Here is a 19,844-nt window from a genome sequence, read left to right on the forward strand (position 1 = left end):
TTATCCAAATGGCTCTGCATTCTTTTCTCGATACTTTTTTTACTTAAATTTTCTCACAAGTTTTGATCAGCAAATAAATATTCTTCTTCTGGACACACATCAGTGCATTTTATCTTCCTACCGTTCACTTGCTCCTCGCTTGTGATCAAGGTTGGAATACCCTTAGAAGAATGGCGCGACGGCTTCTCTGGACACTGAAGCTCTGAATGTGGCCTCCGTAGGGTTGCGGTGGGTTTCAGAGCACAAGCGTACTTCAGCAAGCTTGTGGAGAGATGCGTATAAGCTTTCAATTTTATTTTTCCACAACTTTTTGAAGTACCCTCGTAGAGCCCTGTCTCTCACAACCCCAGAGAGCAAAGTGACCGACCCTCCTGCCCCAACTGGATCGACACGAATGTCCGCACCTGCACCCTAGGCCGAAGGGTACATGCTGACAACACGCACTACAAGGGGTGTCCCTTCCATGAGCACTTCCCTCTTATGGTCACTCCGTGGGTCACTCCAGCTCTGTAGCCATGTGGGGTGTTTTGACTCAGTGTTTGGGGTGGCCTCAGATGGGTCAATGACACCTACGTACGGTAACTCCTGCATTGCACCAGCGTCCACAGGTAATGACAAGTCCTGACAGTGTCTAGGGCAAAGCTGCTAGCAAAATTCTGTGTTTGGGGTTTCTGCTTGCAGGGACAGGTCTTTCGGGGGTGTTTGCTGAGGGACACCTCGGCCACACTCCTAAGCAGAAGAGAGGAGACTGAGGAACCCCTTTCACTCCCAAGGACCCCCACGGCTCTGCCCCCAAATCTTTGCTCCTCTCTGCACAGCGCGTTGGGGGTGAGGAGAGGAGAACCGAGTGGCGCCTTAGGGAGAGTCAGTGTCCACTTCTAATGTCCGGGGAGGGTCTCTTCCACCCCAGACCTGTGCCCACCCAGGCTTTTCCATCTGGCTCCAGGCTGGGCCTTCCTGCTGTTCTCTCCTCTCACCCCAGGACTTCTGTCTGTCCCCAAGCAACGTGCAGGCCCCCTGTGCCCCACCCCAGTCTCCTGCTTCTTAGCCACGTAGTTCTTCTGATTAAAGAAGAAGCCTCACAGTGGAAGTTGGTCCCCTGACTGTTTGGGGACTGTTTTTACTCAAAGCAGAAAATCAAGACAACGCAGAGTTTGTGATGATCATAATTGCAAACATTGGTCGGGTGTAGCCATCACCAGAAAACGTCCTAAAAATTCCAGGGCGTTGAGTCACGCCTTCAGGAGCGGTGAGGCCGGTTAACATCTACGGAGAGTGCACCGTGTGCCAGGCAGCGTTCTCAGAACTTCACGTGCATTAACGTGCATGTCGCTGAAAATAAGTCTGTGAGGCAGGTGCTGTTGTGTTCTCATTTTTCCACAAGAGAAACTGAGGCACAGCAAGGTTAAATAACTGCTGATGTTTGCACAGCTAATAAAAATGACACTATTTAAGGAAACATATAAAAATTAGAAAATTGAATTTGGAGGAGGATTTATTAAAAAACTTTAAGGTTATTTACACATTGGGAAATTAAAAACTAAATTTGTCATGGTGAAATGTACATATTTATCATCTTAATCATTTTTATGTTTCTATTTCAGCAGTAAGTACATTGTACATTCCCATTGTTGCCCAAATCATCTCCAGAACTTTTTTCATATCGCAAAACTGAAACTCTATACCCATTAAACAACAATTTCCCTTTCTTTTCTCTCCCAATGCCTGGCAACCAATATTGTACTTTCTGTGAATTCGACTGCTGCAGGTATCTCATATAAGTGGAACCATACAGTATTTGTCTTTTTGTGGCTGGCTTATTTCACTTATCAGAATGTCTTCAGGGTTCATCTATATCGTAGTATGTGTCAGAATTTTCTTCCTTTGTAAGTAAGGCTTTATATTTCAATGTATGTATGTGCTGTATCACATTGTGTCTAGCCTTTCATTTGTTGCTGGTCCCTTGGGTTGCTTCCATCTTTTGCCTATTATGAATAACCCTGCTATGAACATAGGTGTGCAAATATCTGTTCATGGCTCTGCTCTCAATTCCTTTGGGTATATATCCAGAAGTGAAATTGCCAGACCATGTGGAAATTCTAATTTTCATATTTTTTTTCGAAACTGCCACACTGTTTTCCGTAGTGGTGGTACCCTTTTACATTCCCAACAGTAGTGCACAAGGGTTCCAATTGCTCCGCATCCTCCCCAACACTAGAATTTTCTGGTGTTTAGATAATAACCATTTTAATGGGTATGAAGTGGTATCTCATTGTGGTTCTGATTTGCACTTGCCTAATAATTGCTGATCTTGAGTATCTTTTTATATACTCATTGGTCTTTTGCATATATCTTTGAAGAAATGTCTATTCAAATCCCCTTGCCCATTGTTTAATTGGGTTGTTTGATTTTTTGATCAATTGTAGGAGATATTTAGATATTTTGGATATTAACCCTTATTCAGATATATGATTTGAAAATATTTTCTCCCATTCTATAGGTTGCCTTTTCATTCTGTTGATTTTGTGCTTTGACGCACAGAAGTTTTTAATTTGAATGTAGTACAATTTATTTTTCTTCTGTTGCCTATGCTTTTAGTGCCATATCCAAAAAATCTAATTGTTAAATCCAATTCACAAATCTTTTCCCCTATATATTCTTCTAAAAGTTATGTAGTTTTAGGTATTACACTCAGGTCTTTGATCATTATGAGTTACCTTTTGTATATGGTGTAAGGTAAAAGGTCCAGCTTTATTCTTTTGCTTGTGGATATCCAGTTTTCCCAACATGATTTTTTAAACTTTGCAACATTATTAAGTTACTAAGGTGTTCAATATTATGTTATTTTAGCTAGTGATTACTGTACAAATACAGCCTTATGAATTCTCACCCTTGATTTTATTTTTGAATTTTACTGATTTCTGTTTTATCTTACATAATTATACAATAGCTTTTCCCATTTTGCTGAGCAATTTGAAAATTTTCATAGACTTCTTTCTCAAAATTTTTACCTTTGTTGTTTCCTATATATTATATTTAGTCCCATTCTTAAATGCTTTATCCAAAAAAAAAAAACCCCAAATTGAATAAAATATTACATAAAGAATTATGTTCTCTTGAGCATCATCTATTTTAGGTTTCATTTAAAAATATTTGTTGATCACATGCACCACTCAGGTGAGTACATGCAGGACCCAAGACGCACCCAGGGACCAATGAAGCCACAGGCTCCACCCACACCTGAGCACTGGAGGAGTTCACAGGCCCCAGCAAACCACCACAGGGGCTGCCCAGGTGAATGTGCAGAACCTGTGCACTGACTGAACAGGAGCCAAGGCAGCCCACCACATAGTCAACTGCACTGATAAGAGTCACCAGCAGACCCTACAAACAGAGGAGGAAGTCTTCCCCCTCATAATCCTCTCCAGAGTGATAGAAGAATTAGGTGTTCTACCAGATGATCAAACATCTAGTAAAAATACTAGAACTACAAATAAACAAAAAGATATGACATCACCAAAGGAATATGGTAATTCTCAAGTACCAAACCCCATAAAGCAAGAAACCCTTGAGATGTTTGAAAGGGAATTCCAAATACTGATTTTAAAAAAACTCCAAGAAATAAGAGAAGAATCAACTAGAGAACACAATGAAACAAGAAAAAATATCTATGGTATGAAGGAGGAAATTTACAGAGATTAATAACTTAAAAAAGAATGTAACCAAACTCCTAGAAATGAAAGAATAACTCAACAAACTAAAAAACAGAACAGAAAACATGAGCAGCAAGCTAGAGCAACCAGAAGAAGGAATCTCAGAACTCAAAGATGGTCTTTTTGAAATAACCCAGGCAGACAAGAAAAAGGAAAAAAGGATTTAAAAAAATGAAGAAAATTTAAGAGAGCTAGCAGACAACCTCAAGCACACAAACATCTGAATCATGGGTATTCCAGAAGAGGAGAAAAAAGGAAAAGGGATTGAAAACTAATTCAAGGAAGTAATAACAGAAAACTTCTGAGGTATAGGAAGGGATGCAGACCTTCAGATTCAGGAAGGCCAAAGATCCCTAAAAAGTTCAATCCAAAAAGATCTTCTCTAAGACACATGATAGTCAAACTGGAAACTCAAAGACAAAGAGAGAATTCTAAAGGCAGCAAGAGAAAAGCACCAAGTCACCTATAAGGGAGCCCTCATCAGACTAACATCAGACTTCTCAACTGAAAACTTATAGGCCAGAAGAAAATGGGATGATATATTCAAAAGACTAAAAAGAAAAAGAAAAAAAAAATGCCAGTGAAGGATCCTATACCCAGCACAGTTATCCTTCAGAAATGAAGTAGAAATAGTGTATTTCCCTGACAAACAAAAATTATGGGAGTTCACTACAACATGACCATCCCTGTAAGAAATAATCAAAGGAGTCCTGCATCTGGAATCTGAAAAATGATAATCAATCTCATAGATTCACAAGAAAGAGCAAAACCCACCATTAAAACCAAAATGCAAATGAGAAAGAGAAAGAAGCTAAATCATGTCTCCTCAATAATCTAACGAACATTGAAGATGAAAAATAAAAGGGAAAGAAAGGCACAAATGATGTCTAAAACATCTAAACAAAAAGCAATATAATGACAGGAGTAAAGCAATACTTATCAATAACAACCGTAAATGTAAATGGATTAAACTCCCCATTCAAAAGACACAAACTAACTGATTGGATTAAAAAGCTAGACCCAACCATATGCTGTCTTCAAGAGACCCACCTCACCATAAAGACAACAGAGACTAAAAGCGAAGGGATGGCAAAAGATATACCATGCAAATGGAAACCAAAATGAGCAGGGATAGCTATTCTTATATAAGATAAAATAGACTTCAAACCAAAAACCATAAAAAGAGATTTAAAAAGGCCATTATATAATGATAAAGGGGTCTATCCAGTTAGAAGACATAACAATCATAAACATATATGCTCCCAACAGTGGAGCACCTAGATATGTAAAGCAAACACTCTAAGAACTAAAAAAAGAGATAGGCCCAAATACAGTAATAGTGGGTGACCTGAACACCCCTCTCAGTATTAGAGAGATCTTTTAGGCAACAAATCAACAAAGAAACACAGGATTTAAACTTCACTTGAGACCAATTTGAATTGACAGACATTGGCAAAACATTTCATCCAACAACTAGAGAATACACATTCTTTTCATCAGCACATGGAACATTCTCCAGGATAGACCACATACTAGGTCACATATCAAGTCTTAGCAAATTTTAAAAAATTGAAATCATCCCAAGTATCTTTTCAGACCACAATGGATTAAAACTGGAAATCAATAACAAGTTAAATTCTGGAAACTACTGAAGTGCATGGAAACTGAACAGCAGACTCCTGAATGAGCTATGGGTCCAAGAAGAAATTAAACAGGAAATCAAAAATTTCTTGAAACTAATGAAAATAAAGATGCATCATACCAAAACCTTTGGGATACTGCAAAAGCAGTACTAAGACGGAAGTTTATTGCAATAAATGCTTATATCAAAAGAATGGAAAGATTTCAAATAAATTACCTAACACTACACTTCAAAGAACTAGAAAAACAACAACAGTCCAATCCCAAAAGTGGTAGATTGAAAGACATAATCAAGATCAGGGCAGAACTAAATGAAATAGAGACCTAAAAAACAATACAAAAGATCAATGAAACAAAAAGTAGTTTTTTTGAGAAGGTAAATAAAATAGACAAACCATTAGCTAGGTTAACAAACAAACAAACAAACAAAAATAAATTTAAAAAAGAAGAGAGAAGATCCAAATAACAAAAAACAGAAATGAAAAGAGAGACATTACAACAAATACCACAGAAATACAAAGAATCAGAGATTATTATAAACAACTGTGCACCAACAAATATGAAAACCTGGAGGAAATGGATAAATTTCTGGACACATACAAACTACCAAGACTGAACCAAGAAGACATAGAAAACCTGAATATACAAATAACAAGCAATGAGATTGAAGCAGTAGTAAAATATTTTCCAACAAAGAAAAGCCCAGGACCGGATGGATTATCTGCTGAATTCTATCAAACCTTTAAAGGAGAATTAATACCACTTCTCTTCAAACTTTTCCAAAAACTTGAAACAGAAGCCATTCTCCCAAACTCTTTCTATGAGGCCAGCATCACCCTGATACCTAAACCAGATAAAGATACAACAAAAATAGAAACCTACAAGCCAATATCTTTGATGAACATAGATGCAAAAATCCTCAACAAAATACTAGCAATCAGATTACAGCAACTCATCAAAAAAATTATACACCATGATCAAGTGGGATTCATCCTAGGTATGCAAGGTTGGTTCAACATAAGCAGGTCAATAAATATGATACACCACATCAACAAAACCAAGGACAAAAACCATATGATTATCTCAATTGACGCAGAAAAGGTATTCGACAAAATTCAACATCACTTCTTAAGACTCTCAGCAAATTAGGTACAGAAGGAAATTACCTTAATTCAATAAAAGTCATTTATGACAAACCAATTGCCAACATCATCCTGATTAAGAACAGGGACAAGACAAGGATGCCTACACTCACCACTCCTATTTAATATAGTATTGGAATTACTAGCCAGAGCAATTAGGCAAGAGAAAGAAATAAAGGACATCCAGATTGGAGAGGATGAAGTCACACTGATGACTTGTTTGCTGATGACATGATCTTATATATAGAAAAATCTATAGACTCTACCAGAAACTCTTCAGCTGATTAACAATTTCAGTAATGTTTCAGGATACAAAATCAACACCCCAAAATCAAGAACATTTTGATATTCCAATAACAAACTAGCAACAAATGAAATCAAGAAAGCAAGCCCATTTACAACAGTCACCAAAAAAATAAAATACCTAGGTATCAATTTAACCAAGGAGGTAAAAGATCTCTATGATGGGAATTACAAAACACTACTGCAATAAATTAAACAGGATACAAAAAGGTGGAAAGACATACCATGCTCTTGGATGGGGAGAATTAACAATGTGAAAATGTCCATTCGACCCAAAGCAGTCTACAGATTCAATGGAATCCCCATCTAAATACCAATAACATTCTTCATGGAAACAGAAAAAGCAATCCAAACATTCATATGGAACAACAAAAGACCCTGATTAGCAAAAGCAATCCTAAGCAAAATAAATAAATAATTAAAGCCAGAGGCATAACACTACTTCAATTCAAATTGTATTACAAAGCTATTGTAACCAAAACAGCATAGTACTGGCATAAAAACTTGGTCAATGGAACAGAATAGAAAACCCGGGAATCAACCCACATACTTACAGCCAACTGATCTTGGACAGAGGCAGAAAGAACATACATTGGGGAAAAGACTGCCTCTTCAATAAATGGTTCTGGGAAAACTGGACATCCATATGCAGAAAAATGAAACTGGATCTGTACCTCTCACCATATACCAAAAATAACTCAAAATGGATTAAGGACTTAAATAGAAGTCCTGAAACCATAAAACTACTAAAGGAAAACAAAGAGGAAGCACTTCAAGAAATAGGACTAGGCAAAGACTTTATGAACAAGACCTCAAAAGCACAAACAACAAAAGACAAATAAATAATGGGATTATATCAAAAAAAAAAAACTTCTGAACAGAAAAGGAAATAATCAAGAGTGAAAATACAACCTACAAAATGGGAGAAAACATTTGCAAACTATACATCTGACAAGGATTAATTTCCAGAATATACAAGTAACTCAAACATCTACATAGTAAGAAAAACAAATACGCCAATCAAAAAATAGGCAAAGGATCTAAACAGACATTTTTCAAAGGAAGATATACAAATGGCCAACAGACACATCAAAAAATGCTCAACATCAGTAATCATCAGAGAAATGCAAATCAAAACTACATTGAGAAATTATCTCACCCCAGTCAGACTGGCTACTATCAAAAAGATTAAGAATAACAAATGCTGGCAAGGATATGGAGAAAAGGGAACTCTTTTACACTGTCAGTGGCTGTAAATTAGTACATCCACTATGTACAACACTATGGAGGTTTCTCAAACAATTACAGATAGATCTACCATACAATCCAGCAATCCCACTACTGGGTATATACCCAAATGAATGGAAATCATCATGTTGAAGGGATACCTGCACTCCCATGTTCATCATAGCTCTACTTACAATAGCCAAGATATGGAACCAATCTAACTGTCCATTGACAGATGACTGGATAAGAAGAATGTGGTATATATACACACAATGGAATACTACTCAGCCATAAAAAAGGATGAAATTATGCCATTTGCAGCAATGTGGATGAGTTTGAAGAAAATTATGTTAAGTGTCATAAGCCTGGTACAGAGGGAAAAATACTGCATGTCCTCACTCATAAGTGGGAGCTAAGAGAGAATGAAGGAAGGAAAGAAAGACCATAGTGGCAGGTTGAACTTGCAGAGGAAGAGAACAGACCTAGGGTTGCAGGGCAGGGGTGGGGTGGGGAGGAAGAGGGGCACTGAGGAGAGGTTGAGTGGGGGACATGGGGACTAACTGCAATTTGAGGTGGTGAGCATGCTGATAGCATTGATTTGCTCACCACGTCTTGAGCACAGTTCTTTCCCCGTGAATATGTATAATCAATTTTTTTTAAATGAATCAGGTCAGACACACACAAAAAGTATTTATTGTATGATTCTATTTATATGAAGCTATAAAAAAAAGACAATGCATAATGATAGAATAGATAGATCTATGGTTGCCTGGGAACTGGGTGGTGGGAGACAAGATGTTATTACAAAAGAGATGAGGATATTTTTAGGATATGAGGATTTGTGTTCATTATCTTCAGTGACTCTTTCACAAGGGTATGTCAAAACATCACATTTTTATGTTAAACACTTGCAGTTTATTGCATATTAATTGTTCTTCGAAAAACCTGTATTAAAAAAAGCTACCATAGCATTGTCCCCAATTAGTCAATGTTCAAAAATTAAGGGGAATGCTTATAAGAGATTCCATTGCCTCAACTCCTAAAGACACTAGCTTCAAAAGGAAGACTGAGAAACACTACTGTTAAACATACTCAATACATGACTGGTGTGGCCAGTGTCAGCGTGAGAGGCAGCAGCCTCCTCTAGGCTCCCTCTGCTCCCCATGTGCTTTCCTCTCGCTCAGGGGTATAAGAGCTGCTGGCATACTCACTGGCAAGGCAGTCATCGATGTCCTCCTCACAGTCCATACCACTGAAGCCCGGAGGACACTCACACATGTAGCTGTCCTGGTCTTATATCCATGGGTCAGCAAACAGGATTATTTCTCCCAACAAGCAACTGAAATAACTGGATGAAGCTGAAGGCATCAGAGGCACTTGTGCTGTGTCTCCATCACTGTTTCTTCACAGCACAGATTTCACTTCTAGATGCAGCAAGGAGGACTGAAATGTTATAGAGGGAGCCCTCAAACAAGTAACGCTACCTTCAGAGGCAACGGGGAACTTCCCCCTTAAGAAACAAGGGCAGAGGCTGCAGTCTATGGCAGACACTTTGGCATGTCTTCAACAATAGCTTGCGGGGGAAAAGAGAGAAAGAGGATCTTGGAAAAATTGACATGTGTTGTCTGTTTCTGGACTCACAGGATGAAATGTCTAAAAATAATAAATCACAGAGGCCTTCAAGAATATGACCCATGGGGAAAAAAATAAAGTCCTAAATAGCCTACAACTAAGGCTTCTGTGAGGTATGAGCATTCTCAAATATATACACAGACAGAGGGGTCATGGGCCATTCAAGAAGAGACTTGGATTTCTGGCCACAGAGGATTTAGAACATACACTAGCTAAAACAAATTCCCCATTTCTGTACACACACACTCCTATCACCAAGTACTCACTTTAATTATTTCCTCATGCACAGCCCACACACATTCTCTCCCTCCTCCCTCCATGTGGTCAGTCGGCTTCGTGCTCTAAAAGAAAACAGGGGCAGCTGGTGGCACTTACCAGGTGGACACAGACACTGGAAGCAATTCACTTTATCCACACATTGTCCATTGTTCACACAAGGGTTGCTCTGACATTCGTTTATCTCCAGTTCACAATGCACACCTTTGAAACCTGAACAAAATGGACCACACAAATGCCTTAGAAAGAGAGAAAGGCGTATTCCAGCCAAGAAACCACAAATTTACAAAGATGGCCGCATGTTCTATAAGCATGAACATTTCTGCAAAGAGAAAAAAGATGCTGCCATGATGGGACACAGTCACTCTAAGCATCATCTGGATAGGGGGTGCTGTCAGATACGCATGTCACTGTGAAGAGGGGAAGGAGGGGAAGTGTCATCTCCAAAGACACTGGTAAGAAGACCCAGCATGCTCACAATGACTGTTCCACATTTCTGCGACCAACCCATACTTCCTGGACAGTGGGAGGCCCCATATTTGCACTCTGCATTCCTAATGACCAGCTAAGTTGGAGCTGCTGTTGCTCTCAGTGTGCAGGTCTAGGTCAGGAAGGTATTTCAGGGCTAGAGCAGCTGGCACTCTTAATCAGGCAGAGCAGCCAGTTGTCTTAATCATCTGTCGCTGCAAGCTGGATTTGGCTGTGTCCTCTGTGGTTCAAGACATACATTCTGCAGAAGAGCCCCAGAATACATGTGCCTCATTTTGGATAAATGGCAACTCCCTTATAATTGTGGGTAAAATTTCTTCCTATAAATGGAATGGTATGGTATTTGTAATATATGAGGGGACCAGGAAAGCTTCTCATTTAAAGGATTCTTACAGTAAATTGCTTCTGAAGTTTTCTATTACACGTATGTGGATTTTGATGTAATGAGCTTGTTTAATTTGGATTGCATATTTCTAAGAATCCCAGCATCCCCTTACTCTGTAAGTAAGAGGCTTGCTTGGGACCCCTGACACCCCACAGTCCCCACAGTCCCCAGTGTGGGGAAGTGAGCTGACAGAGCTCACGGTATTGCTATGTACCCTGACTGCTCCACTGAGAGAACTGCAGCTCAGCCCTCCTCTCTAGACCCCAGGCACTGATTGGCCCAGTTACCTGGCATGCACAGACACGTGAAGCCTCCAATCTTATCCAGACAGGTGGCATCGTTCTGGCAGGGGTCTGAATGGCACTCGTTGATGTCCATTTCGCAACGAGGCCCTGTATAGCCCTTCAGACACTCGCAGTGGAAGGCGCCATCTGTATTCACACATTTTCCTGCATGCTCACAAGGATTGCTATTGGCTGGAAGACACAAGCGCCAATTACTGGAATCAAAGCACTAGACAGAGTTTTTACAAATGTGGACTACACATGAAGGTATGATTGTTACACATCAGGGCCGGGCCTTTTATCATCTCACTCTCAATTTTTATGACTAAGGTAATCTCAACTCTTCTGCATCTCTGCTCTTCTTTTGCCCAAACTGTCACTGAGGTAGGGCTTTATATTGCGAATCAAATACAGACCTCCCACATATTTAATTCCCGGAATGGAACACACAGTTACACTGCAAACGTCAGTTGTAAACAATGGGCATGTAACAGGAGAAATCTGAGGTTTGGATGTAACATGCTTGTAGAGTAAAGTGTGCTCCAGTTTAAACACTTGCTGAGCTAGACAGACACGCCAAGGAGCAGGAAAGGCTCTGGGTACTCACCCAAGGCACACTCATCCACATCTTCTGTGCAGTCAGCCCCTTTGTATCCCTGGGGGCAGGTGCAAATATACTGTCCATTCAGGGGGTTGGTATCACACAGTGCCCCCTTGTGGCAAGGATTGCTGATGCATGCATCATCCAGATGACACAAGAGACCTGTCACAGGGTGGGGCAGAAGAGAACAAAGGGAAAATGTCTCTCACTTGGGGAAGAGCTTTCTCTTTCACCCAGGAGAGGAAAGCTGATGATGAGTCTTCAAAATCCACGATGGAGATTTAGAGGCAACTTCCCTTTTGCCGGATCCTACTTTAGGGGCACGGTCCAGCCTTCAGCAAAGCAACTAGCTGTTCCAGACAACCACAGTGCCCTGCCCCTGAGCCCTCCAGGACAGAGACAGCTACAGGACAGAAAATAAGAAGTGGGACACAGGAATATGGAGATCTCCTCCAGATAGTGTGCCAGACTTAGCAAATAAAAACAGAAGATGCCCAGTTTAATTTGAATTTCAGATAAACAAGAAATACCTTTATAGCATAAGTATGTCTGAAACATTCTGCACATCCTTTATTTTATCTGGCATCCTACTTCCCCCAAATTCCTTTTTATACTTTCAAATGGATTATTTCCCAGATGTGCCTTATGCTCATGCTATTCTAGGGTCACTAAGAAGGAATGCTGTGATTCTGGTAGAGGGAAACCCAAGTCTGTGTCCCTAATATCATCTAAAATCACTCTCCTCTTAATGTTCCGAATGTGTTCAAAAGTGAACTAATAGTTTTTTCTATTTCCCTAAAACTCTTCCTTTTCCAGTGTGCCTATTCCACAAAATGGCTTTTCAATCTACCCAGTTCTAGTTGGAAACTTGGAGATACTCTTGGCTCTTTCTTCTCTTTCATTCTCCCTATTTATTTTTCATCAGAAAGTCCTGTGAATCCTACCTCTTCATGTTCCCTTGATTCCTCCCCTATTTCCAACACCTTAACCTAAGTCACTGTGACCTATGACCTTCATTGCCTCACTAGTGAAGGAGAGATCTTTCAAAAATGCAAGTCTGATCATGCTGCATACCAACTTAAAGCATCGAGGAGTTTTCATTGCTCTTATAATAGTGTCTGAAATCTTTAATATGTGTAAACAACATATCAAAAAATTATTAGTCTGTTATTACAAAATGAGGTCACACTGTTTTTTTAAAACTTTTAAAGTACTTGAATATCTGAAAAAACATTTGTTCTTACCTGAGACCTATTTCCAAAGTCTCTCTCAAATTAGGAATGACTCCCACACTGTGGCAGAAATTTCAGGACAACAAAAAGCAGAAACAGTTTGAAGGGATTCATTTATTTCCTATCAAGGGCCAGAATGTATCACTCACATTGCTTACAGCCCTCCTTCCAAAAGCGGAAAACTTCACGTATCTACATGGCCCTGGCCTCACACTAATGCTGAGCTCACGTGAGGTGATGAGCTAAGGGCAGAGCCTGTGGTCTAGAGCTGTGCCATGGAGGCCAGCAGTCGGTGGTCCCAGAGGATAGACAGTTGTGTGGCTTCATAATGAAATTGTCCCTCAGTGCACTAAGACTTCATTGTAATGGGGAGTAACCACTAGCCCTTGCCTGGGCAGGGACAAAATCCGATGGACTTGAACAATGCAAGTCTGTCTCTAAACCCAGTGCCATGAGAAAAAAGGCTTGTCAAAGGGTGAGGCAGCAGATTCCCTCCGCAGAGATGAGACGTTTTAACTTCCACAGGTCGATCAAGCAGATACCCTCGGTGATAAGTGGAGTCACTTGGGCATGCCCAGGGTAAAAGCAAAGGCCACAGATTCATTAGTATTCTTATTCACATAGGTAAATGAAATTGTGAAAAGGAGGGCTCTGGGAGGTTAAGGTTTCCAAACATGTTTCGGCTGAGAACGCCTGACTGAACATTATTGTCTGTCAGAACTTTAAATGTATTTAAAGCCTTCATTGGTTTCGAACATTGAGCATGGTTGGTGAAAAGTCAGATGATTTAATTCTTTTTCCATGGCAGGTAACTTTTCTTTTAACATGGAAACTTTTAGAATCTTTGAACTTTGCTGTTCTGAAAAATTAGGGTAATGAGTCTATTTGGAAGGGATTTAACTTAACTTTTTTACAAAAAGGTATCTAATTATCATGATTTCATTTATTATGTAATCCATCCCATTCCCCACAGAGTTAAAATGCCAAATTTATCGTATTTTTGGTTCCCCTATATATTTGAATTTGTTTCTGGAACTTTTATTCTTTTGTAATGATCTATTTTATACTGTTCTGCCAATTACACACTATTGTGGTTAATTCAATGTCCATTTTAAAAGTCCAATATGGCACATTCTTCCTTAGTATTCTTTTCAATGTTTTCTTAAGGTATTATTATTTCTTCATAATAATTACACATTTATGTTTCCATATTAATTCGAAAAGTAATACCGATCCAAAAAGAAATTCTGTTCAGAATTGTATTGTTTGTACATATAGCTTTTAAAGGGTTGATGTTTAATTAATATCACGTGTTCCCATCAGGAATGTGACTTCTCTTGCATTTAATCAAATAGTGTTTCAGGTCATATATTAACTAGCTTATATTTTCTTCATGTGTCTTGTATATTTCGTACTAAATTTATTATAATAGGTTAATATTTTATAGCTTTTATTAATGAAAGTATTCTTCATTTTTGTTTGTTACTGGGTACTAGCAGTATATTGGGTGGCTGCTAATTTATTATGCTTCCTTTTTCAAAATCTCCTTATTAAATTATTTTATCAGTTTCAATAGTTTTAGTATAGAACTTCTTAGATTTTCTAAATGTCTTTATTAATTTAATAAATGTTAAAATAATGAATTTTTCTATTTTGTAGCAATATTTATATTTTATTATGCATTAACTAAAGTTCTAAAATAACATAAAGTAGTTAAAATTTTATAGTGACTTTGCCATTTTCTTGATTCATTTTTATTGCTTTTTTAAGGATTTATAGTAAATAGTCATTATTATTATTAGGGAGTTGTTTGGTTTTATTATTTTACAAAAGATCCTTGATCAAAAGTTGTAAAAATTACCAAATATTTTTCAATATTTATTTATATAATAATAGTATTTGATCTTAAATACATTGTAATAAACTATAATGTTCCTTAGTGTAAAAATATTCTTATACTAAAATTCTCCTATCTAGATTCAATTTTCTAATTTTTATATGTTTCCTTAAATAGTGTCATTTTTATTAGCTGTGCAAACATCAGCAGTTATTTAACCTTGCTGTGCCTCAGTTTCTCTTGTGGAAAAATGAGAACACAACAGCACCTGCCTCACAGACTTATTTTCAGTGACATGCACGTTAATGCACGTGAAGTTCTGAGAACGCTGCCTGGCACACGGTGCACTCTCCGTAGATGTTAACCGTCCTCACCGCTCCTGAAGGCGTGACTCAACGCCCTGGAATTTTTAGGACGTTTTCTGGTGATGGCTACACCCGACCAATGTTTGCAATTATGATCATCACAAAATCTGCGTTGTCTTGATTTTCTGCTTTGAGTAAAAACAGTCCCCAAACAGTCAGGGGACCAACTTCCACTGTGAGGCTTCTTCTTTAATCAGAAGAACTACGTGGCTAAGAAGCAGGAGACTGGGGTGGGGCACAGGGGGCCTGCACGTTGCTTGGGGACAGACAGAAGTCCTGGGGTGAGAGGAGAGAACATCAGGAAGGCCCAGCCTGGAACCAGATGGAAAAGCCTGGGTGGGCACAGGTGGAAGAGACCCTCCCCGGACATTAGAAGTGGACACTGACTCTCCCTAAGGCGCCACTCGGTTCTCCTCTCCTCACCCCCAACGCGCTGTGCAGAGAGGAGCAAAGATTTGGGGGCAGAGCCGTGGGGGTCCTTGGGAGTGAAAGGGGTTCCTCAGTCTCCTCTCTTCTGCTTAGGAGTGTGGCCCAGGTGTCCCTCAGCAAACACCCCCGAAAGACCTGTCCCTGCAAGCAGAAACCCCAAACACAGAATTTTGCTAGCAGCTTTGCCCTAGACACTGTCAGGACTTGTCATTTACCTGTGGACGCTGGTGCAATGCAGGAGTTACCATACGTAGGTGTCATTGACCCATCTGAGGCCACCCCAAACACTGAGTCAAAACACCCCACATGGCTACAGAGCTGGAGTGACCCACGGAGTGACCATAAGAGGGAAGTGCTCATGGAAGGGACACCCCTTGTAGTGCGTGTTGTCAGCATGTACCCTTCGGCCTAGGGTGCAGGTGCGGACATTCGTGTCGATCCAGTTGGGGCAGGAGGGGGAAGAGGCGGACGGTCACTTTGCTCTCTGGGGTTGTGAGAGACAGGGCTCTACGAGGGTACTTCAAAAAGTTGTGGAAAAATAAAATTGAAAGCTTATACGCATCTCTCCACAAGCTTGCTGAAGTACGCTTGTGCTCTGAAACCCACCGCAACCCTACGGAGGCCACATTCAGAGCTTCAGTGTCCAGAGAAGCCGTCGCGCCGTTCTTCTCAGGGTATTCCAACCTTGATCACAAGCGAGGAGCAAGTGAACGGTAGGAAGATAAAATGCACTGATGTGTGTCCAGAAGAAGAATATTTATTTGCTGATCAAAACTTGTGAGAAAATTTAAGTAAAAAAAGTATCGAGAAAAGAATGCAGAGCCATTTGGATAAGTGATTAGCTTGTCCAATAAACGATCACGTGTTACTGAATGACTGGGGGTTGCCTGGATGCTTTTTCGGTTTCTTGACACTCTTTGCTTTGGATTGTTTATCTTCAGGGGGTTTTATAGGTTCTTCCTCTTCAGTGTTCACTTTGGACATTTCAGCTCCAGTCTTTGCTTTAGATGGTTCACGTTCAGTGTTACCTGGTGGTGTTTTTTTCTGATTGAGATTTAACCACTTTACTATCATTTGCCTGAAAAACACAAAAATCACTGAGGCAACTAACAAAATGAGGCGCAGTAGCATAAAGGACACAATCTGAACTGATGGTGGCGCCTCCACTTTCAGTGGTCCTGGAGGCCCACTGTCAATGCTCCCTCCAAACCCTACCTCCTCACAGAATGGAGGGGCCCAGCCATACGTGCAGTGGCAGCTTTTTCTGTTGTTGCAAACACCTCGGCCATTGCACTTCTTAGACAGACAGTCAAACTTCAGGACTGAGATATCGACACAAGTTCTGTTAAAACATACCCGGTTCTCGCCACAGGATGTGCCATCATTTATCACACCAATGTCAGGTATCCCCATGGGTTCCATGGATATATGATACCCTGTGCCCCAACACATGACATTTTCTGCATGCAAGTGAGTAGAAATTATAGTAGTATGGTCTGGCAAATCAGGAATGGTTTTGACATTTATACACTGTAGCCTGCCACACACTGAATTCTCCCCGGTACACTGTGTAAAGTTAGCAATTCCATTAATCTTACAGTTGCCGTATTGATCACCTATTGAATTAACTGCCTCATAGCACAGATTAGGAGCCTCCCTGGCATGAGGCCCAAAAATGCTTTGGCACTGCATAAATCTGGATCGACACCCCTTTCGGAAACAAAGGCCTTTGTACTTGCAAGGGGTTCCATCCTGCTTATACAAGTCATTTGGGCAGTAACTTGAATTCCCACTACAGTACTCTGCAAGGTCACATTCATTTTCTTCCTGCCTACACACATATCCAGAGGGGCGAAATTGACAGCGATGACAGCAAAGTCCAAAGCTGCAGTTGACACCTTGCCTCAGCCTACAATTGGGTTGGCAACATCGGTCTTTTTGACAGTCTTCTTTTGAGCCACAGTCACATTGCTCATCATCTTCCACAATTTTGTTCCCACATCTCTTCACCACATAACCTAGTCCTGGGATATTATTTAAACATTTGGCTGACAAAGACGTGTATCTAAAATAAGCGGCATAACTACAGTTACTAAACCCAGTACGTCCTGTGCCCATGATGCAACTCTTCCTACCCTTACATTGGCAATATTCTTCATCATGTGCCATTCCCAAAGCATGGCCCACTTCATGAGAAGTCCAAGTGGCAGGTCCAAGGATATTTGCATCTAAAATACTGCTTGCTGATCCGACATGGTCCATAGAACACACTCTTCCAAAGGACCATGCAAGGGCATCCGTATATCTTCTCTGAACATACAAATGAGCCCAATCTGCTGGAAGCCGAGCATTGAACACACTTCTTCTGTACAGTACAAATCTGCCTAAAACTTCAGCTAACGTAGGAAATCCAACAAAAATTCTGTTATAATCTGTCCATACCTCAAGAGCTTTTAGATGTATCCTCAACTGGACATCTTGATAGTAGGAGTCCATAATCCCCGTCAAAAGAATGGCATCATTTATGACTCGAGTAAGATTGAACTTCCTGTACATATATGTACTGTGATCAAAGATCAGAGCCAGTTCAATGTACTTTGGGTGCATATAGGATCCAGAATAGTCCCTCACCCTAGCCGTATTCTCATGCTGGGCCATCTGCCGTTCTATTTCATCATCAGTTAAGCCACAGGTCTGATTGCTAAACTGCTCTTTCTTCAGGAGATAGACGACATGTTCAAAACTGGAGGAGGCCTTGAGGGGCTCCATTTGGTAATGCTCGCCATCAATGTTCAGTATGCCTCGCAGACCCCCCATGCACGTACTCACAGTAGCTCCAGAGTCCTGAGACCCTTCCAGCGAGCCCATGTAGTTGCAGTCCCTGGGTATATAAGGGTGATCCTCCAGCAGTTCCCCGTGTTCTGTGAAGGAGAAAACACGCAGATGCCGGGGCAACAGAAACCTCTTGGGCCACAGGTGGAGGACATGCTTCTTGCCTTTTAAGTGCAGGAGGTAGGACACGGGACTGACCACACCCGGCTCTCCTGCCCGGAAGCTCAGCTTCCTGGGGATGGTGATTTCGTACGAGTCAAAGCCCCACTCAGGGTGAAAAAGGGAATCCTCGCCAAGAGACTCGACAAGGAGCACCGCCATAACTAGCGCGAGGAGCGAGCGGCCTCGGGAGGGTGAGATCCGCGCCGCCCCCATGGTCTGTTCCTCCTCAGTGTCTGTTCCCTACTCAGTCCCAGCGGCAGGGGCGTCGCGAGTCAGACAGAGCTCCAGGGACGGCCGCCAGAGGCGCCGGAGCGCACAGTGCGGAGCCCCACGAGCAGGGCGTGGGGCCGCCCGGCCGCCCAGGCTGCGTCCCGCCGACTCTCCAGGGAGCGCGCGGCCGGCCCAACGCACCGAGTTCGTCTTCTGGGCGGTGCCGTTGGGCGCACGTGGAAGAAACAGGGAAAGGTGGGCGAGAATGAAAGAGAAAACAGGAGCTGCTGGCACGTGGGATGGAGAGGGGCGGAGAGCAGCGTCGGAAACGGAGCCGGAACAGAGCAACCGCAGGAACGACCGAGAACTTGACGAAGGCTCACGCCCTCCTGCGCCACTCGGTCTGTCTCTGCAGGCGCTGGGACACAGGCTGACATGGGGTGTTTTAGGGGCCACTGTGCCTCACATCGTTGTTGCACCGTTCCCAGTTTTCCGCGGGGGTGGCTTGCGGCAAAAGGAAGGAGCACCGGCACCCGCGTGCTCGAGACAAGCCTGAGTGTCGGTGTAGACCCTGCGGCCCACCGCGGGCCGCCCGCGCAGCCCCTCTGGCTTCAGCAGCCCGCGCCTCTTAGCGAAGCTCCCGCGGCTCCTGCGCTGCATCCAGGCGACAGAAAGATTCTGAGCTCGTTCTGCGCGCTGGTTCTTCCTGCGGCGTGTCCCTGCGTGACGAGGATCAGCGTGACTTTCTGCGTCCCGTGCAGCGCTGGGAGAATCTGGGAAGAAAAAAGTAGCTGTCGAAAGAGCAAAGCCAGGAGCTCTCAGAGAAAGGCAAGAAGGTGGCTACGTTTGCGGTGCGAGTGATGAGGCTGAGACGCACAGGGAGAAGACCCCAGCTTAGACAGCGGAGGGGCTCGTCGTCGGTGCAGAGCGTCCATCACAGGGGCAGGAGATGAGCCGCAGGGGATCCGACAGAGGAGGAACATTTCCAAGTATGCTCTTAGGAAATTCGATCTGGCTGTTTTACAGGGAAAGGTTGAAAAGGACCAGGCTGGGGCCAGGGACACTGGTTGAGAAGCTCTTGTCA

The 19,844-nt window shown here is 41.7% G+C and overlaps 1 protein-coding gene across 1 annotated transcript; it reads right to left on the reverse strand.

Annotated features, from left to right (window-relative positions):
* Nucleotides 1-53: 53 nt before the first annotated feature.
* LOC134384249 (disintegrin and metalloproteinase domain-containing protein 30-like) lies at nt 54-18,763 on the reverse strand. Its single transcript, XM_063105821.1, has 9 exons — nt 16,419-18,763; nt 15,957-16,240; nt 11,700-11,855; nt 11,096-11,284; nt 10,034-10,147; nt 9,511-9,536; nt 3,206-3,384; nt 574-729; nt 54-261 (listed from the first exon to the last, which is right to left on the reverse strand). Exons 1-9 carry the CDS (start codon nt 18,761-18,763, stop codon nt 54-56), a joined length of 3,657 nt encoding a protein of 1,218 aa, XP_062961891.1.
* Between the last annotated feature and the right edge of the window lie 1,081 nt (nt 18,764-19,844).

This window comes from Cynocephalus volans, chromosome 8 (assembly GCF_027409185.1).
Source record: "Cynocephalus volans isolate mCynVol1 chromosome 8, mCynVol1.pri, whole genome shotgun sequence".
NCBI lineage: Eukaryota > Metazoa > Chordata > Mammalia > Dermoptera > Cynocephalidae > Cynocephalus > Cynocephalus volans.